The following is a 20822-nucleotide window of genomic DNA, read 5'->3' on the forward strand; positions in this document are numbered from 1 at the left end:
TGGGGTGCAAGGGCCGGGCAGGTGGCACCGACATTGGCATGTCACAGGTGTCATCCTTCGCTGACACTGGTGAGTCTCCGGGTACCCTCACATCAACTCCAAACCTCCAAAAAAGCATGCGTCAGCCCCCCCCCCCGAGCTCAGGAGAGTTTTCAGACAATAAATGTGGGGTCTTTTTATGGACCTCTGGCTTTTGAGCCTGAAGGGGCGACATTTCCCCACCTTTTTCCACAGCCACGTGGGTTAGAAACTTGCCTTGAAATGGAGACCACTGAAAGAAGATGAAGAAAATCAGGGTGGCTGGTGAGATGTGATAAAAAAGCAAGAGATGGTGCTGCTGTGCTTAGCCCAGGTTGGCATGGGCCCGTTTGCTCTCTGCTTCTGCAGGCCTCTGTGCGGACGGGGTCCCCCAAGCCAACCCTCCTGTGGACGTGCTCCTGGAACCGGGGAGCAGCGTCCGGGGTTTCCGCTCTCTGGGTCCTCCTCAGAGGGGGACCACCCCTCCCGGCTACCTCCCACCGGGAGCAGTCTTGTGCCCTTTTCAGGGCAAGCAGTTTAAAGCCAGGCCCTCAGGCAGGGCTGGCAGGTGAGCAAGCCGCTGTTGGGAACGGCACGGCAGGGAAGGCTTCCTCACAGAGGATAGGGAAGGGGGGAAGGGGATGCAGGCCCGCCCGTCTCCCCTGCGTCCCAGCCCAGGGCCCTGGCAGTGGCAACGGCGTTTGCCACGGGGTTGGCGGGGCTCCGGCTACAACACGCCGCCCGGGTTGCCCCTGACTCAGCCACCAACGTGTGGCAATCCCTGGGCTCCTTCCTCCCCGAAACCCCCGGTACCTGCCTCCTCTGGGTCGCTGGGGTGTGGTAGACCTGCTAGGCCCTCCTCGTCCACGGGCGGCAGCTCAGGTAGCTCCATGGGCTCATCCTCGGAGGGCAGCTCCTCCAGGTCCTGCAGTCCCCAGGCCTCGGGCAGGGCCGGTAGGTCCTCGGGGTCCCAGGCTCGGCACTGCTCTGGTAGGTCCGCTCCCGGCTCCCAAGCCCCGGGTGTCTCCGGGGGGTTCTCCTCAGGCGCGTAGTCCGCGGGGAGCCCCCACGGGCCTTCTTCCGGCTCCCAGGCCGTGGGGGTCTCTGGTGGGCCCTCCAACTCCCAGGCCGTAGGGTACCTGGGGGAGGCCTCGGTCAATCCCCAGGCTGGGTTTAAGGCCGGCCACTCCCTCACAGCACAGCTCCCCGGCCCGGAGCTAGGCTTGGCTAGGAGCTCCGGAGGAGACGCGTCCTTCCCCCTCGGCTGTCTTCTGCCAACTGAGCTCGCCGGCCTGGCTCTTAAAGGCCTAGACCCGCCCCCCTGCTTCCGGTCAGGGGTTTCCCTGGGGCAGGCCTCTGTCAGCCAGGGTGGGTCTGGCTCCCTCTCTGGGTCCTCCTCAGAGGGGGACCACCCCTCCCGGCTACACCTCCCCCCCTTTTTTTTAGGGTGAAATTGCTGCAGAGCCAGCAGCACGCCAGGCCTCTTGAAGACCTGTGCTCCGAACCAAGTTATGCCAGACTAGTTCCCAGTCTCTTTTTCCTTCTAAATGCCGGGGTGAGCCACGTGAAGAGGGAATCAGGCGGCCTCAGGATAAAGCACCAGACTGGAACTCAAGAGATCAGGGTTCCATTCTTGGCGTTGGCCCTGGGTGTGGCCCCGTGCCTCAGTTTCCCCATCTGTAAAATGGGGATAACGCTGCTGATCTCTTTTGTAAAGTATTTCGCGCTCTATGGGTGCAAAAAGCTACAACCAGAAGGAGCTGTATCACTGCTGTGACTAATCAAGGGAGCTATTCTGTCAGCTCGAGGGAGAGAAACCCACACTCCGGAGTGCTGAACGTCTGGTTTTCAAACCCTGATGACAGCCCCAGCGGAGGAAGGCTCTTGATCCACTGGCGTATTCCTCGTGGGCAGGTTCCCTGCCGTTCAAGCCGAGGGGGGCTGGCCAATGGTGATAATATTCTGCAGTTAGGTGGCTTCTCTGAGCACAGACACCCACCAAAGGCCTGTCCTCCCCCTGCACCCCACCTGGCCTGCTGACCCCTCCCCAGCAGGCCTGGCCCCCCAATTCAATGGTCTCCTTAACCTGCCAGCCCCAGGTGCCCCCCGCCAGTGCCTACCAGGCCAGCCGCAGCCCGCTGCCCCCTGGGGCTGGTGGGGCTCTCCCATGGGGCAGCGCCGCTGTTATCAGGACTGGTTACATGTGACGCATTATTCATCCCCCGATGAAGAAGTTCCCTCTGAAAAGCCCGTTGTGGAGGTGCTGGCTCGGATCACGGCTTGGGCGCTCGCCCCGGCAGGGCAGGCCCGGCTGCACCAGCCCTTCTCTTCATGGCCTGGACACAGCGGCCGATTTCCCAGGATGGCCGTGGGGGCCGAGCACGCACGGAGCTGCCCGGCAGAGGGTCGCGCGGGCACACACGACCCTGAGGTGAGCTGCGCAGGACAGATGGCGGCAGGGAGGGGGCTCTGGCCGCAAACCTGGGGGTCAGCCCGGCCTCGACACGCTGGGTCACTTGGCGCGTCCCGCAGCCGCGGGGAAATTCAGAGCCGCTGGGCGGGCAGCAACATCTCTTGGCCCACAGAGCTCCGCACACAACCCTGGCCAGCGCGGGTTTGTGGGTTTAAATGTATCTAAGAAAATCATGTGTTGAAAGTTGGGTTTTGTTGGTAACGACCCCGTAGGGGGTGGAGGTTTCCAAAGCAAACCTGATGGTTGCGTGGACACGTTTGTTATTGTAGGGTCACCCCGGAGGGCTGGCCATGGCAGTAAACACACCTCAGCATCTGGTTCCCGCAGCAGGGAGCAGGCGTGCCGTGGGGTTTCGGCTGGAATGAATTGAGTGAGGTTGTGGGAACCCCTTGATTCTGCCCAGCCCTAACGGGGGGGAGGAGGGTGCATAGAGGGGGGATCCCAGCATGAACACAGCCTCTCTGCCCCCCACCCACTAGGCCTTGCTCACTGCCCTAGGGACTGTGTCTGCGTGAGCACCGCCAGGCGCGGCCAGACCTACACGCACTTAGCCAGGTCCCTGCCCCCCAGTGCTGTGGCCATCGCTGACGGGCACCAGCTGCCCGTGACATCGCCCCTCCGCCAGGCCCCGCGTCAAGCGGCTGCTCCCGCCCGCCAGGGCCTGGCTGCTGGGCCGACGGGGATGCAGGCTCGGCGCCTCCCGCAGAGAGAAGGAAATCTGCGGTGATGCGTCCAGCTTGTCACCGCTGGGGCTGCAATGAGCGGGGCTGGGAGCGGGGCACCCCGGGCAGAGCCCAGCCCCCCCGCCCCAGGGCTCACCACATTCATCCACCCGTCCGAGACGGGCCTGCCGGGAGCTGGGCAAAGCCGGCTCTGCCAGCGGCCCCCGCCCACCGCTACGGCGCTGGGCCTCCTGCCCAGAGACAGCAGGGGAGCACGGCGCTGCGGGGGGGGCAGGGTGGGGGGGACATGGTCTTGTCTCAGGGAGCCCCTTCAGTGCAGGGGCTCAGACCCCCTGTTCTGTTGCAGAGAGCACCCCTCCCATCAGGGCTACGGCACAGACCCCCCCACCTCCATCCCCCCCCCCCCCTCCACACCATCCGCCATGTCCATCAGTACCTGCCCCTCCTGGAGGAGCCGCCAACGTGCGGTTCCAGGCGTGACGCCCGTCTTCTGCAGCGCCCCCTCCCCGACAGGGCATGGATGCCCACCACCTGCACCAGGGAACCCTGTGCCCCACGGCCACCGGCCACCGGCTTCCTGCCCTGGCCAGCCCGCAGCCCAGGGTCTGTCGGGCTCCCTCTGACTCCTGCAAAGCACCGGGGAGGGGGCGGGTTAGTGCCGAGGGTGGGGAAGGGGCCCCGGGCCCCGCAGATCAGGAGGGGGATTTGGCCCCACGCCCCGCAGGCTCCGTTCCCCAAGGACCCTCCCCAGCCCTGGCCCGTCAGCCCTGGGGTCAGAGAAAGGACCCAGATCCCTCACCCCAGCCCCCGTCTGGCCCTGGTGTCACCTTCCCCTCCCAGGGTTCCCAGGACACCCCCAGCACCTACTGCACCCCAATCCAGCCCCAGCAGGCAGCCCCACAACCCTGCCCCCTTGGCTGGCCCCTCCGGGTCTCTGCGAACCCCGAATCTCTCCTCCCCGGGAATCTCCCTGGCCTTCCAGCTGCTGGGCGCTGTTCCCGTTCCCAGGGGGGCTCTCTCGTGCCAGCCCGTCCGTGGGTCCCCCAGCCGGGTCCCTCTGCCCGCACTGCCCTGGGAGCACTCCACGTTCCCCGCCCTGCCTCCAGGCAGCGTGGGAGCCCAGCAGGGGCCTGAAAACTCCCCCCACCCCCCGACTAAGCAAGGGGGGGACCCCCAGCCTGCGCCTCTGGGCCGTTGTGGGCCCAGCTCTCCATGTGGGGCAGCGGGGCCACCAAATCTGAACCGTGACAGGCATTTCACCGGGGAGGCTCTGGGTTGCCAGTCAGACCCGCCCGCCTCCCCCGCCCAAGCCACTGGTCGGACCCCCCCACACAAGCCCCCCACAGGACTCCTGCCCCAGAGCTGCCAGCAGGACCCTCCCTCGGTGCTGCCAGCGACCCCCCCCCCCCACCACAGGCACCGGCTGCTCTGAGATTCAGCCTGTTTTTTAGGACCCGCTTCCCAACTCTGCCCCAGCTCTCAGGGAAAAGACAGGCCAGGATCCTGGGGTTCCCAGGGCATCACCAGGGCCGCCCCTCCCCCCTGGCACCACCTCACCCCGGCAGGACCGCGTGGGGGCCCGGCGTGCTGTGCGGGGATGTGGCGATGCTGGGGCATGGCCGGGCAGCCCGTCCGCCTCGCTGCGCCGTGCCGCTGGGCGGTGAGCGCGTGGCAGTGCCGTGCCGGCAGGAGGGGCACCGATATTGGCTCCCCGCCCGCCCGGACGTGACAGCTGAGCCCAGCCTCCGTCAGCCAGCGCAGAACGTGGCCGGCCCTGCTCCGTGCCCCCCGACCTGGCGCCTGCTGCTCCGGACCCAGCGCTGCCTCCCCCCCCCCCCGGCACCCCCAAGGGACCCACGGGCCTAAGCCGGATCCTCCAGGCTCCTGAGAACTGGGCCCAGGCCACCTCCGAGATCCCCCCCTCTGTGGGCAACGGGGCCACCAGGGACTTGGCCACAGAGTCAGTCCCCTGGCCAGCCCCCAGTTAGGGGACCTGCAGCTCGCCAGCCTGACCTAGTGCCCCCCCATAATAAACAGCCCCCCACTTCACCCTCCCCCGGCCCAGCCGAGGGATCAGGACACTCCCCGTTTACTTCACGTCAAGGAGCCGGGATCCACAGACACCCAGACAGACAGACAGACGGCTGGCTGGCAGGCATGGGGGAAGGGGGACAAGGGCCTTGCTGTCACCCCTCCCCCCCCAGTTCCGACTGGCTGGGTCCCAGCGCCGGCCAGGCCCTGTCTCGCCGCACTGGGCCCGTCTGGGCTCACAAGCGGCTCTCGCCCCCTGCGCGGCACCGGGCGGGGGGGCACAGCTGGAAAGAGCGAGGGAGCCCCCCAGACGCACGCCGGGCACCCAGACGCCCCAGCCATACATCCACCCCCCCCTCAGCCATACACTGCAGTCCAGCCCCGGGACTCCCCCCCTGGCACCTCGCTCTGCTGCTGCTGCCCCGGGCCTAGGCACCTTCCTGGGCACGGGCGCGCCTGGGGGTCCCTGAGAGCCGGGCAGAGGGCAGCGCAGGCAGCAGGAGCCCAGACGAGAAATCAGCCCCCTCGGGGCCCCTGCCCCCCCAACTCTATCCCGCCGTCCCCTCCCAACACCCCCGGCAGACCCTGCCCCTCGCTCCCGGCCCCTCACCCCCCACGCCCCAGCCCCACCCAGCCCCACTGCCCCCCACTCCTAGGCTGCTCAGGGGATACAGGCTCCCAGCCTCTCTGGTTTGCCAGCCCTGCCCCGGGACCCTGCCCTGCCCTGCCCTGAGCTCTCCACCCTTTAACCACAGCCTGCTTCAGCGGGAACATCTGCCCCCCTGGGCTGTAGCTGGCTAATGCCCAGGGCTGGCACAGCCGACCCGGGCACCTGCCCCCTGCTCCAGCAGCGGAGGCGGTTCCAGCGTCCAGGCAGCCGGTGGGAATTCTGCCCCGGGCTCAGTGGGGCTCAGGATTCGTCCCTGCTTCCCGGCAGCAGCTCACACCTGCTCCCTGTGTAAACTGGCCCCTGCGCCTCCCGTCCTGGTTGGATCTTGGACTCGCCCCAAGGAAATTTGCATTTCTGAGCCAGAAGCCTCAGCCCTCGCTGCCCGGCGGTCACTCTGCCGAGGTGCCCCGCCGCGGCCAGACGATGGGCCGTGCCGGCGTCTGGCTGCCCTGCCTGCTGCTCCTGGGCGCCAGCCTCCGGCCACACGCTCAGCAAACCCCGGGAGAGGCCGCGCCAGCTGCGGTGAGTTCCGCCTTTATTCTTGGCTCCAGGATTGCCCCCCGGGGAATTTGGCCCATCCATATCCCACCGCAGGCAGGGGAGCTGGGGGGAGGTTGCTGGCGGACCAGCACCCGGGGTTTAAATGGCTAGAAACCCTGGTATCCTTCACGCCTCCCCTGGGACAGCACAGCTGAGTGGGCAGAGTCACAAGGGGCCTGGGGCACCTGGCACCTGTCCACGTCCTGTCCAGGAGCAGGCATGTGGAGGCCTGTGTCCGGGGAGGCCAGGGCTCTAGCTTCCATTCGCACTGGAAAAGCTTCGTTTTCATAGAAGGGAAACTGAGGCAGGAGCCCTCTCAGTGCATCGGGGCACAGCGTAGGAGCGCCTGGCTCCCTGTCCCGCACTGGTGGTGCTTTTCCCCGGAGGAATCCCAGTGACATTCCCTGGCAGATTTGTGGTTTCCTCTGTGTCGGGTGCAGTGAGAGAGACCCCAGGTACCAAATGGAGCAGAAGCTGCTTCCATCCGGACCGGCTGCGCTGTCCTCCCTGTCACGGAGACCCCTCAAGGCCCTTCGGAAATGCCTGGCACCTAGGGACTAGCCCAGGTCTGTCCCTTTAAGCTCCCCAGCCCCACAGGCGCCCTGGGTTTCAACAGGGACTGAGTCTCCCACGCACATAAGGTCCTTGCCTCCCGGCAGCCGGAACCGAAACATGTAAATGCTCTCGGAGGGGATGTTTGCTCCCCAGGGTTTGCACAGCTGGGAGGCTGCGTCCTCGGCAGGCAGAGCCAGCCTGCAGCTGGACATGTTCTGGGCAGGCGATGGCGAAGACCCTGTGCTGAGCCTGCGGCTGGACATGTTCTGGGCAGGCGACGGGGCAGCCCCTGTGCTGACAGACCAAGTGCGGCACCGCGGCAGCTGCTTGTCTGAGGACGGGCTCGTGCGATGATCAGGCACCGGGCACGTGTGTCACACGGCAGCTGCAAGCCTGGGGCACGGGGCTCTTGTCCCTACTGCACGGGCGTGGCAGGCGTGTCACGTGGCTATGCGGGGCGTGGCAGGCGTGTGCAGGAGGCATGGTGCATGCGGCACACGTATGCTGCATGACTTGAGGAGCAGGGGAGGGGCGATCAGGTGACCCCGAGGCAGCTTCCATGCACGGCCCATGCTGCTGGCTGCCAGGAGATGGGAGGGACCCAGGTGTGGCGGATCTGGGCCCTGTGTGGGCGTAACCCGCCCGGCAGTCCACGCCGGGCTCTCTGCCAGCCTGTGCGGTCTCACTAATGCTCAATCTCTCTCCGCAGGGTCTCAGGCGCCCAGCGCGGGAGGGCAGCACCCAGATCCCCCTGGAGCGAGTCAGGAGAACAACGGGTGAGCAGGGCGTGGTGGCGTCCGGGCTCTCAGCTGTGCTGGGGGAGGATGGGCTGGGGGAAGGGCAGGGGAAGTGTGGTGCACACCGCGGACACACCGAGACGGTGACTCTTGCTGGGGGGCTGCGCCGTCCCCCTGCAGTCAGACTGATCACACACAAGAACCAAACAGGGAGCGACAAAGCAGGCTGCTCCGGCCCACCTCCACCCACCTTCCGCTTGGCTGGTTCTCTGCAGACGGACCGCTGCCAGCCCCCCCAGATTGCACGCCTCCCCGCAGAGCACCCTGCCTTCAGGCAGGCCTGGGACACCTCCCCAGGGCATGTACAGCGGCGGCTCACAGCCTTCACACTGTGGTCAGCGCATGGCGGGAAAGGGGCCGGCCCTGAGAACCAGCCCAGGGTTCGGTGACAGCTCCCACAGCAGCGGCTGGAGAGCGGAGCGACTTTGGAGTGACAGGAGGGAAACGCTGCAGCCCCAGCCCCCAGGCTTTTCACTTCCTAGGCCCCCCGCCCAGCCGCCACACCCCACCCACAGGAGGGCAGGCCCAGATCCGAGCCCCAGGACTCAGGTTTCCTGGCGCTGGCGTAGATAGCCAGCGACACTGAGCAAGGGGAGGGTCCAGCTCCCACCAGTCCAGATGCTGCCCTGCCCGGCTGCTCTCCGGCCGCGGGGGATGGAACGGCTGCAGCCAGACCCCAGGAGGGGCAGTGTCAGGAAGGAGAAGGATGTATCTGGTTAGAGGGCCCCCTACTCAGGATCCAAGAAGGGCGGAGACATCTAGGGCCCCTTGACGGCCTGGAGTCTGAGCGCCATGGTCCTCGATGTATTTCTTGGGGAGGCAAGGCAGTGCCGCTGTTCCCAGACGCCAGGGAACGTGCCCAGGGCATCCGGCAGAGACAGGACATGACCCTGGCTCTGCTACGTCCCAGGGGAGTGCCCTAATCACTTGGTCCCCTCTCGCCCCGGGGCCATGAGAGTCCAGGCGGGGGTGTTCCCGCTCCACAGCACCGGTGCCCCATGGCAGCATGACAGGGCCAGGCTGGGAAGAGCTGTGGGGCGACGGATGCCCCACACACCGTGGGGGGAGCACAGGCCTGGGCACAGCTCCCAGCCCCCTGCCCAGACCGGCTCGCTCTGGCGTTTCAGGCCCGCTCAGTGTCGCCGCCTATGTGACGCTGACGCCGCTGGTCCCGGGGACGATGGATGCTGCCCAGATCCAGCCGCTTCTCGGGGCTCTGCCCGCGCCCCGGCCAATGGCGGCCTCTGGGAGCAACATCACGGCCCTGGCCATCACCACCCGTGAGTAACACGCCGGCCCCGCAGCCCTGCAGCCAGGGAATTTCTCCTGCCCCGCACAGCCCGCCTGACCTGCAGCCAACCCTCCCCCCGACTGCCCAGACTGCGTCCTTCCCCCCCAACCCCCTGATCTGCGTCCTTCCCCCCCAGCCCCCTGATCTACGTCCATCCCCCCCGCAGCCCCCTGATCTGCGTCCTCCCCCCCGACCCCTGATCTACGTCCTTCCCCACCAGACTGCCTGACACACGTCCATCTGCCCCCCGCCCCTGGACTGCCCGACCCGCGTCCGTCTCCCCCCACAGCCCCCGTGCCATGGTTGGCTGCAATGGCAGAGGGTCCAGGGAGTTCTCCAGGAAGCCTCCGGCTGGCTCGGCAGCCCCCAGGGGACCCTAGGGCAGACCTCAGGCCGAGGCGGTTCCCACCCCGTCCTCACTGTCTCCTCTCTCCTCAGAGTGTGGCCCGATGCAGGGCACCAGCCGGGACTGCCGCTGCCTGCCGGGCTACGAGTGGGACAGCGTCCTCTGCCTCCTGTACGTGAGCTGCGGGGACCTGCTCTCCCCCTGCAGCTGTCTGCGCTGGACGGCCGACAGCCCGGGATACTGCCAGCCGCTGCTCCCCACAACCACAGGCAAGCACCGGCCCAGCGCCCCCCGCGCCCTACCCTGCCCCAGGGACCGGAGGAGCCAAGAGTCCCGCTAGCCGGTTCAGTCCCTGGGGCTGGGCAGCCGGGTGCTGTTTCAGGCAGCAGGTGAAACGATCCCCGCCAGGCAGGACTCCTGGGTTCCCATCTCGCCTTGCCAGCCCCGGGCAGAGGTGTCCGATGGAGGGGGGCTCGGGCCTGACTGTCAGAGGGGCCAGCGGAACAAGTGGGGTGCCCCAAAAAAGTCAGTGCCCCATTGGAAAGGGGCCTGCCCCCCTTCCTGGCCCCTTCTTGGGCCGGTGAGGCTTGGTGGGCATGCTGGGCTGGGTTCCGCACAGCCCCCTGGTGTCCTGTCCGCGTGGCCGAAGGCCACCGTTGGCCCCTGGTCTGCGCAGAAGGGTCCTGCTTTGGGCAGGGCCCGGCGAGGGCTGCTTCCGGCCCGCGGGGCGTGATCCCCCTGCATCTCTTTCCAGCCACCGCGAGCCCAACGCCGAGCCCGCTGCTGATCCCGGCCGGGGGGGACCTCACCCTCGCCTTCAGCCTGCCGGCAGGAGCCTCCGACGTGACGTGGTACCTGCTGGGCTACGACGGGAGCTCGGTGTGGATGCTCCGCAACGGGACGCAGGTGCTGCTGGTGACGAACGGCTCAGAGGCCATCCTGAGAGTCACCTCCCTCTCCCTGGACTGGACAGGTACCCCCCTTTCGCGGTCCTCCCCCCTGCACTCCAGCGGTAGGAGCACAGGCACGGTGCAGACAGTGGGATCCCGAGGCTCTCCCAGCCATCGCCAGCCGGAGAAACCCAGCTCAAACCGCTCCGGGGGGATGTGTGAAATCGTGGGCAGCCGGAGAGGTCATCGAGTCTCTCTAGACTAACCCTGCCGCCCTTCCTGGGCCCCCTCTCTGGGAGCCCCTCCAATCTGCTGACGGGTGCTGTGGCTTGTTTTCTGGATTTCACACGGGCGCAAAGGGGCTGGCCTGGAAGCCCTTCGACCTCAGAGCAGGTCCGACAGGGGCGGTGCAAGCGCCACCCGTCAGCCTGCACCTGGAGGAACCCCCCACCTTGCTGGGAGGGGAACCCAGTCCCCGTTGAATCAGAGAAGGTGAGGGGCCTCGGGAGGTATCTAGTCCCACCCCCTGCTCAGAGCAGGACCAGCCCCAGTAAATCAATGCGGGGCCATCCAGCCACGTGGGCCAATATTACCCTGTCAGGAAGTGGAGCTGTTCTGGGATTGTTGCCTCTCCATTCCAGGATGTGCTCTTACCACGTCCAGATGCCCAGAACAAAGAGAGGGATTCTTGACTTGTCCTTTGTTGGCGTTGTAACACTGCCTGCGGTGACTCAAGAACGCGGGTGCCACACTCAGGGCAGACTGTTACGCCCCAGGGCACAAACCCCAGACTGGCTGAGTTCTGTACGTAGATTGCTGCCAGGTGTGAACCCCTCAGGCACCATGACAGCCGAACCGTGGAGTCACAGCCGGTCTCCCGACCTGTCTCGCCACAATGGTCCCTTACCCCAGGAGTCACAGCAATAGTCAGGTTACTCCCAGCCCCACAGGACCCGTCACTTACCCCAGGCTAGTTGCACCTTAGATCTCTGCACTTGTAGCCAATCCTAGAATAAACTATAAAGATTTACTAAGCAGGAGAAGGAAACCGGAGAGTTATTGACAAGGTTAAAGCAGGTCAACAGAGATACCCAAATGAGTTGCGATCTTAAGTTTCAAAAGATAATAGAAGCTTCTACAACAAGCAAGCTCCGTTAGGGCTAAGCCAGGCTAAGCAGCTGGGGATCTTTCGCGTATGCCTAGTCAGCAGCACAGAGATCGTGTTCCCGCTTGTTAGATCCTGTTTTCTCTTGTTTCCATCCCTCTCCTCCCTTGTGCTCTGAGCTGCAAACTCAGCTGATGGGAGGAATCCACTTGCATGACACCTCTTCAGCGGGGGATGACAAAACAACCAACGTCTTTTGTCCTCTTTAACGTCCCAGTATATCCCATCTGGTGTTGATGGACCTTTCCTGTTGGGCAGGGCATCACACCTCCTGTCAGAGATCAGCCCTGCCCACTAGTGTATGGCCCTCTCCTGGCTGGTGATTTACACGGTGACAGAGGCTCACAGTACAACCGCTCTGCTATGACCTTACGCCAGGGGATGCAGTTATAATAAGTGAGATGAATGCAGGCAGCCACTCACACGCAGTCAGGGAAGTCTAAACACATTCTCCTAGTCTCCACACCTGTTTTAACACGACTAACACGCAGGTGAGCCAGACCGAGGCCAGCTGGAGATTTGTCAGTATTCAGTGGAGACATGGGGACCTTGGCACCTGCTCCGCCACCTCGCAATAATTTTGCAGGACCCTGTGGAAATCAGGTCTGGCCCACCCACCACAGGGCAAGGGGTGACGCTGTTTGATGCCCATCCTTGGCCTCTTTGCTGACGCTGTGCAGGCACGTTAGTTAGTTAGTTAGTTAGTTAGTTAGTTAGTTAGTTAGTTAGGGACTATGCAGGAGTCCTTCCCCCCCACTAGGACCCTGGCACATGAGCCTGTGAGACACCCTCAGCACATTGATCACCTACAGGCTGGAGCAGAGCAGGAATTTGGCACCAGGCGACAGGCCCCAGCAGCGTCTGCAGGGAGAAGAACTGAATTACAACATCTCCAGGGGGAAGTGCCGAGGGGTGGGGGGTGGATTTCAGGTCAGAGCTCAGCCAGGCCATCGTGGCTCATGCTCGCCTCTGGGCACAGCCCCTGAGACCTTCAGCGATCACGAGTGCTGAGGACCCAAGTTTTACGCCTCATCCAAAAACTGGTAGCCCAGCGCTCCCTGTGCTGACCTGGAGCGCAGCCACTTACTGGTTCACCCACAGCAGGGGTGTCCCCCCAGCCGAGCACCCAGCCAGCCTCGGGTGCCAGCTGGAGCGATCATCCCCCCCCTGGGCTGCAGATGGTGCCCCCTCCCACTGTCTTCCTCACCCCTGCGAGGCAGGCTGTGGGGCAGAGCGAGCCGCCCGTGACCCCAGCCTGCCGTCCCGCAGGGGAGTACGTCTGCCAGTACGTCCACAACAATTCCCAGGCGCAGCTCCGGCAGCGCGTCGTCGTCTCGCTGGGCCCCGACGACATCGTCCAGGGGCCGGCCCAGGTGTCCATGAACTGCAACGCCTCCGGCGGGATAAGCCTGCAGTGCTGCATCAGGAACAGAGGCGGAGCCTACACCGTGTCCTGGAGCCCCGGCCCCACAGCTCCAGGTGCGTGGGGTGGGGGGGAGCGCCACACAACCCCCAAACACTAGGACCCTGCGCTGGCTGTGGCTGGGAGTGGAGCCCACGGGCCGTTCCCCGCCCGAGAACCAGGACTCACCAGGCTGGCTCAGGCCCGTGGTGCAGCTGGTCTAGGATCTTGTTCCCTGCCAGCCTGGCGCTCTCGGGAGGCGAGGACAGGCCCAGCCAGCTGTGCAATGCTGACACCTCCTCCCGGAGCCCGGCTGAGCCCAGCCGTGATGGCGCTTAGCTGCGGTTTCCAGAGCTGGTCACTCGTGGCTGTATAAAAGGCCACGTGTCGCCACAGGCTTTCCTTCACCCACCGCCGGCCGGAAGGAAGCCCCACGGGCTGCCGGCATGCTGCCCAAAAGAGCCTCTCCTCCTGGTCTTGCAGGCAGTGTCGCCTGGTGGTTAGCGCTGGAAGTAGGCCCTCTTCCTGGCCGTCACTGAAGGGCCGTGTGACCTTCAGAAGTCGTCTCCCTCTCCGTGCTGCAGCGGCCCCGGCCCTGCGCCGCGGCTGATGCTAATTAATGAATGTGCGTCGGTCAGGCGCGCCGAGGTCAGACACGTCCTCGCTGGAGCCTCCCGCTTTCCAGCCTGGCCTCTGCCGCCCCGCCAGCCCCTGAGCCCGTTAGCTCGTGTGCGCTGCCTGCCGGCTCCCACGCGCCTGCCTGTGTCCCCTCTTTCCCTTGGCAGCTGACCTGGTCGGCGACACGGACCCTCTCTGCCATTCCCTCGCCCTGGAGACCTGCCCGGCCCAGGACACCCCATACCAGTGCGTGTTCGAGAGCCAGGGGCTGGGCTCGGCCCAGACGGTGGTGACCGTGTCTGGAATCCGAGGTGAGACGCGCTACGCCAGCCCCGGGAATTCTGCTGGTCCTTTCGGCTCCCCGGGGGCCAGGCCCGGCTCTCACCCCCAGCTGATGAAGGCATGACACGCTCAGCCCCTCTGGCGGGGGACAGCGTCCAGCCACCCTAACTCTCGGGGGCCCTCGTGGTACTCTCCGCTCGTCCGTGCCCCCATGGGGAGAGCATCTCCCGCTGTCTGATGGCGGAGGGCGCCGGAGATGCGCAGAGACTGTCACTGACAATCGGTCTGTGCGTTACGTCTCCACTCCTTTGTGCGGGCCTCGTCCCCGGTGTTCGCTCCGCATCAGCGGATTGCTATTTCCTGACGCTGTCCCCGGCCCAGCCGCTTTGCCCTCACGCTGTCTTCTTCTCCCCTCTCTGCCGTCCCAGCCGGGGAGCCCTTCTGTCCCAGCGACGACGCGCAAGGCAGCTGGGCCGCCACCAAGGCCGGGCGGGTGGCTGAGATCTCATGCCCTGACGACAGAGCCGGGACGGTGCAGAGGAGCTGCTCCTCCGAAGGGATCTGGGGAGCGGTGATAGCCCAGTGCACCGACCGGCAGCTCCTGGCTGGACTGCGCCGCGTTCAGGTGAGCCAAGGCTTCGTGCCACCCGTTCGCTCGTTGGCTCTAGGATCCCAGCCTACCTGCCTTCCACGCAGTGGCTGCATGCCAGCCTCACGGCTCACGCACCCCATGGCTAACACTCTCCCCGCAAGGGAGCCCTGCTTGCCAAGAAGGCTAATAGCATATTGGGCTGCATTAGGAGGAGCATTGCCAGCAGGTCACGGGAAGTGATTATTCCCCTCTATTCGGCATTAGTGAGGCCGCATTTGGAGTATTGTGTCCAGTTTTGGGTCCCCCACTACAAGAAGGATGTGGACAAGTTAGAGAGAGTCCAGCGGAGGGCAACAAAAATGATGAGGGGGCTGGAGCACAAGACTTATGAGGAGAGGCTGAGGGAACTAGGCTTGTTTAGTCTGAGGGGGGATTTGATAGCAGCCTTTAACTACCTGCAGGGGGTTCCAGGGAGGATGGAGCTAGGCTGTTCTCGGTGGTGGCAGATGACAGAACAAGGAGCAACGGTCTAAAGTTGCAGTGGGGGAGGTCTAGGTTGGACATTAGGAAAAAGGTGGTGGTGAAGCACTGGAATGGGTTACCTAGGGAGCTGGTGGAATCTTGATGCTTCCTGTTGCGCAGAGGAACGAGGGGCCCGCTGCTAGGATCCTGCCGCTGCCCCTTCGCTGGTGTACGGGAAATGTTCTTGGCTATAGAATGAGGGCCTGGAAATTCACAGCAGAGCTTCCAGCAACACACTTGTCCATTGCGTCCGTCAGTGCAAAGCGTCGTCAGCTAGCTGCCTCCAGCCGTGGAGAAAGGGGCTAGACCGAGACCCGCCGGGGCCTAGGCCTCCCCTCCACACCATCCTGCGGAAGCTGAGAAGCTGCCCCTGACTTTGGTGCCTGCATTGGCTCCCCTCCTGCATGGCCGGGGGGGGCTGGGGCCCTGCAGACCAGTGCGAGGGGTCGGCTTGGAAGTGGAAGGCTCCGTAACGTTGGTCCCTGAGTTCGTCCAGGTGCCTCGGCTTATGAAATCTCAGTCCCTCACACACCTGCGCTGGCTGACCTTCTCCCCCTCTCTCTTGTCACGCTCCAGCTGCTCCTGGCAGGTCTGGGCAACCCCCGGAGCGAGCTGGCACGGCTGATCGAGTGGCTGAGGGTGCAGACTCAGCCTGGGCAGGGCCGTGTGAGCAACGCCTTGGACCTCCTGGTTCTAGTGACCATAGTGGACACCATGTCCCGTATCACCACGGACAGCACCGTGCACCTCAACAGCAGCATGGTGACCGTGAGTACCCGGGACGCCGCGCGGGTTGGCTCGCGGACCTGGCAGGGCATGGGCTGCCCACTCAGGGCGGGATGGGGGGGGGGGGATGCTGGATGTTTTGCACAGGGCACTGAGGCTCCATGGGGACGTTGCACCCACCTACTTGATCACAGCTGTCGGGAGGGGGGGAAGCATGGGGTCATTCAGTCCTTCTGCTGGGAGACCCGGCCACCGGGAACGACACACGACATTCCCCACGGCCCGTCATTACTCTTATTTCCCGTTTACATTGCAGTAGCACCCCAGGACTTCAGGGCAGACCCGGCCTCCGTGGCATGGGGCGTTGCAAAGACACCCTGTCCCCACCCGCGGCACTAGCTTTCTTACACCGTGCATGGATTTGGCCCTCAATGGCAAGCATGGGGAGCCAGACGGGAAGAGAAATGCGGGGGGAGGATGGGGAGAGAGCAGAGATGGAGCTAGATGGGGGACCCACACAGACACCCCGCGGGCAACGGGGACAGTAGAATGTCAGCATTCACCAGCAAACATCGGATGAGTCACGGCAGTTAGCGCCTATGCCAAGGGTGGGGGAAGTGAGGTCGCAGCATAGACACGGAGCCCAGCCGCTGTCACTCCCTGGGGTGCAGGGGAGAGGCCAGCTCTGGGAATCAGCCCCAGAGGCAACCGAACGCTGGCAAATGCCGTCTTTCTTCTGGCAGAGTTTCCTGGCCGCTGCCAGCCAGATGCTTGACTTCGATCCGGACGCCCTGTGGGTCGCAGCACAAGCTCGCGTCCCCTCCACGGCCTCCACGTTCCTGCAGTCCATCGAGAACATCACCAGGCGGCTGGTCCCCGGGGAAGGCAACTTCACCTTCGTCCTGCCCAACGTCGAGCTCCAGGGGTCCGTCTTCCACCCGGACTCGCCGACCGACTACACCAAAACCTTCCGCACGCAGCCCCTGCTCCAAGTCCACATCAGCAAGGAGGTGGTGGCGGAGCTGGTGCGCCTGGGAGCCAATGTCACCGTCACCAGCATGGTGCTGAAGAAGCTGGGCAGATTTCTGCCCCCAAACTATGGCCGAGGGCTCAACAGCTCCCGCTATGTCCTCGGCAGCCTGCTCTTCTCCAGCAACATCATGTCCAGCAATGGGAGCGTGAGCCAGGCTGAGATTGCCATGAGCTTCGGCCACGGGAACCAGACAGGGGAGAAGGCTGGGGCAGCCTCTGGGGAGGAGAGGCCCCAGTGCGTGTTCTGGGACCACAGCTTGTTCCGCGGGGAAGGAGGTTGGTCCGCTCAGGGATGCCAGACCTTGGGCACAGGCACCGCCACCAAGTGCACCTGCCAGCACCTGACCTCCTTCTCCGTCCTCATGTCCATCCATAGCATCGCGGACAGCTTCTGGCTGGACTTCCTTAGCAAGTTCGGGGTCTGCGCCTCCATCCTGGCTCTGCTCCTCTGCCTGGGGATCTACTCCCTGGTCTGGCGGTCGGTGGTCAGGAATCAGATCTCGCACTTCCGCTACCTGTCTCTCGTCAACATCGCCCTGTCCCTGCTGATGGGCAATCTGTGGTTCTTGGGCTCCACCTGGATGGCCAAGAGCCACGAGAACAAGCTCTGCGTGGCTGCCACGTTCTTCACGCACTTCTTCTACCTGGCCATGTTCTTCTGGATGCTCGTCCAAGCCCTCATGCTTTTCCACCGCCTGGTCTTCGTCTTCCACCAGCTGGCCACGGCCTCCGTCCTGCCCTTCATGGTGACCATGGGGTACCTGTGCCCGCTTGTCATTGCAGCCGCTGCCGTGGCCGTTTACTTCCCCACGCAGGGCTACGTCCAGGCCATGGCCTGTTGGCTCAACGTGCACACCGGGGCCATCTACGCCTTCGCCGTGCCTGTCCTGGTCATTGTCCTGGTCAACGTGCTGATCCTTCTCGTTGTGGTGATGAAGCTGATGAGGCCGTCGGTGTCCGAGGGACCCCAGGGAGACGAGAGGAAAACCTTGCTCAATATTCTCAAAGCTCTGCTCATCCTGACACCCGTCTTTGGCCTGACCTGGGGGCTGGGGGTTGTCACCATGACAAGCCAGGCCTCTGAATTGTTCCATTATCTCTTCGCCGTCCTCAACTCATTTCAGGTAGGTGACGTGACTTTGCGATCCACCACCTATGTAAGACTCTATCTGCCTGTGACCTCTTTCCAGGTGTACGGGGGGCACCTCCAGACACACGGCCTGGCAGCCTGCTACCAGCAGCCCATGAGGGACAGGCAGCTAGGGATTGCCACGGCTCAGGGCTGGCCCAGCCATGTCCCCGTCCCTCTGTGTCTAGAGCTAACCATACTGAGCCTCACAAGTATCAGGAAATCAGACTATAGGTTGGGAATCAATGCCTCTTTTGTCTCTGTCTTCACAGACAAGGTCAGCTCCCAGACTGCTGCACTGGGCAGCACAGCATGGGGAGGAGGTGAGCAGCCCTCAGTGCTGAAGGAACAGGGTCAGGACTATTTAAAAAGGCTGGACATGCACAGGTCCATGGGGCCAGATGCATCCGAGGGTGCTGAGGGAGTTGGCTGATATGATTGCAGAGCCATTGGCTATTATCTTTGAAAACTCATGGTGATTTGGGGAGGTCCCAGATGACTGGGAAAAGGCAAATCTAGTGCCCATCTTCAAAAAAGGGAAGGAGGAGGATCTGGGGAACTACAGATCGGTCAGCCTCACCTCAGTCACCGGAAAAATCACGGAGCAGGTCCTCAAGGAATCTATTCTGAGGCACTTGAAGGAGAGGAAGGTGATCAGGAACAGTCAGCATGGATTCACCAAGGGCAAGTCATGTCTGACCAACTATGATGAAATGACTGGCTCTGTGGATATGGGGAAAGCGGTGGACATGATATACCTTGGCTTTAGCAAAGCTTTTGATATGGTCTCCCACAGTATGAGTTGATGAATAAACTATAAAATGGATAGAGAGCTGGATAGATCATCAGGCTCAACAGGCAGTGATCAATGGGCTCCATGTCTAGTTGGCAGCCGGTCACAAGCGGAGTGCCCCAGGGGTCGGTCCTGGGGCTGGTTTTGTTCAACATCTTCATTAATGATCTGGAGGATGGGATGGATGCACCCTCAGCAAGTTTGCAGACGACACTAAGCTGGGGGCAGTGGTAGATACCCTGCAAGGTAGGGATAGAATACAGAGTGACCTAGACGAACTGGAGGATTGGGCCAAAAGAAATCTAATGAGGTTCAGCAAGAACAAGTGCAGAGTCCTCCACTTAGGAAGGAAGAATCCCATGCACAGCTACAGACTGGGGACCGACGAGCTAGGCAGTAGTTCTGCAGAAAAGAACCTGGGGGTTACAGTGGATAAAAAGCTGGATACGAGTCAGCAGTGTGCCCTGGTTGCCAAGAAGGCTAATAGCATATTGGGCTGCATTAGTAGGAGCATTGCCAGCAGATGGAGGGAAGTGATTATTCCCCTCTATTCAGCATTGGTGAGGCCGCATTTGGAGTATTGTGTCCAATTTTGGGACCCCCACTACAGGAAGGATGTGGAGAAGTTAGAGAGAGTCCAGCGGATGGCAACGAAAATGATTAGGGGGCTGGAGCACAAGACTTATGAGGAGAGGCTGAGGGAACTAGGCTTGTTTAGTCTGCAGAAGAGAAGAATGAGGGCCGACCTGATAGCAGCCTTTAACTTTTTCACTCAGGGGGTGGTGAAGCACTGGAATGGGTTACCTAGGGAGGTGGTGAAATCTCCATCCTCAGAGGTTTTTACAGCCTGGCTTGACAAAGCCCTGGCTGGGATGGTTTAGTTGGGGTTGGTCCTGCTTTGAACAGCGGGTTGGACTAGATACCTCCTGAGGTCTCTGCCAACCCTCATCTTCTAGGATTCTCTGACTCACTGGACAATATTGGAGCAGCACTCGTTGGGAATCGATAAGCAAATGCCCTTTATTTCCCTTTCACGCAGGGTGTCTTCATCCTGGTCTTTGGCTGCCTGATGGACAAGAAGGTGAGCTGCCCCTCTTCCTGGCATGCATCATTCACTCTTGACCAAAGACACTTCCAGACAGCCTTCAAAAACAATCGCCATCTTAACTAGCTAAGAACGGCCATGCTGGCCAGACCAATGGTCCATCTCGCCCAATATCCTGTCTTCCGACAGGCTAACAGGAGTGACCTTGTGTTTCCTACAGGTGCGGGACGCTCTGCTCCATCGCGTCCATAAAGAGGTCAGCTCCATGGCTGCCACCTCCCAGGTGAGTTTGATCCCAGCTCCCGTTTAGCACAGTAGGAGTGAGTTGGTTTGCGGTCCGCCGTGCCTCCCGCATGCTCACCTTGGGAAGAAGGGAGCAGCCACACAGGGTGACACGGGTTCAAGACAAGCCAGTCACCCAGCCTGACTAGCAAAATCGTCTCCCAACGGCGAAGGTCGGCTGGAGCTGAGAACAGACTCCCAAGGGAGGGGCACCTGTATCATTTAGAAGCACCCAGACAATGCCCTGGGGAGGGAGGTGGTGAGCGGGGATGAGGTGTAATCCCACTGCCAACTTCTCTGATTCTATAACTGCCCCGAAAGTCTTGGCCCGAAGCAGTACATGGGATGTGGCTAGAGACAGGCATAACCGCCATGTGAGCTGTCATCAGTTTCAGGTCAGTGTGGTGCGTTGTTGGCATGAGATTGTAAGAGTCGCCAGATTTGGGGCTGGGAAGGAATTTCCCCCCGGGTCAGATTGGCCGAGACCCTGGGGGTGTTTTCGCCTTCCTCTGCAGCATGAGGCACGGGTCACTGGCAGCTTTAAACTGGTGTAAATGGTGGATTCTCTGTCACTTGACGTCTTCAAACCATGATTGGAGGACAGCAGTAGCTCAGCCAGAGGTCAGGGTCTGTTAAGAGGAGTGGGTGAGGTTCTGTGGCCTGCGGTGCACAGGAGGTCAGACTAGATGATCACCATGGTCCCTTCTCCCCTTAAAGTCTACGAGTCCTCGGCACGTAAAAGGGACACAGCCCTGGGGTCTCTGCCAGGGGCAGGTGCTGTGGATCAGACGTCTGTCCGGGACCTTGGGGATTTCTGTTGGCTTGCTTGAAGCTGACACCGTGGTGTGTTGGGGATTGTGTCTGGGACCATGTGGGAGAGAAGGTCAGAGACCGGCTGAGTGGCACTAGCATGGATCTAGCCTTCTGTCCTCTGAGCCTT

At 62.8% G+C, this 20822-nt stretch overlaps 1 protein-coding gene across 1 annotated transcript; it reads left to right on the top strand.

The window, feature by feature from the left end:
• Positions 1–10289: 10289 nt before the first annotated feature.
• Positions 10290–20436, top strand: ADGRF3 (adhesion G protein-coupled receptor F3). The gene is made up of 9 exons (XM_067550558.1): positions 10290–10377; positions 12729–12938; positions 13647–13790; positions 14190–14386; positions 15452–15643; positions 16345–17757; positions 19595–19636; positions 19821–19883; positions 20398–20436. Exons 1-9 carry the CDS (start codon positions 10290–10292, stop codon positions 20434–20436), a joined length of 2388 nt encoding a protein of 795 aa, XP_067406659.1.
• Positions 20437–20822: the final 386 nt, after the last annotated feature.

This window comes from Emydura macquarii, unplaced genomic scaffold (assembly GCF_026122565.2).
Source record: "Emydura macquarii macquarii isolate MOO-44397 ecotype Brisbane River unplaced genomic scaffold, CSIRO-AGI_Emac_v2 contig_1300, whole genome shotgun sequence".
In the NCBI taxonomy this organism is placed as follows: domain Eukaryota; kingdom Metazoa; phylum Chordata; order Testudines; family Chelidae; genus Emydura; species Emydura macquarii.

Coding starts and splice junctions, on each gene's coding strand:
- ADGRF3 (XM_067550558.1), top strand. CDS start 10,290: ATGCTCCGCAACGGGACGCAGGTGCTGCTGGTGACGAACGGCTCAGAG. Junction 10,378..12,728: donor CCTCTCCCTGGACTGGACAG/GTACCCCCCTTT, acceptor GCCGTCCCGCAG/GGGAGTACGTCTGCCAGTAC. Junction 19,884..20,397: donor CCATGGCTGCCACCTCCCAG/GTGAGTTTGATC, acceptor CTTCCTCTGCAG/CATGAGGCACGGGTCACTGG.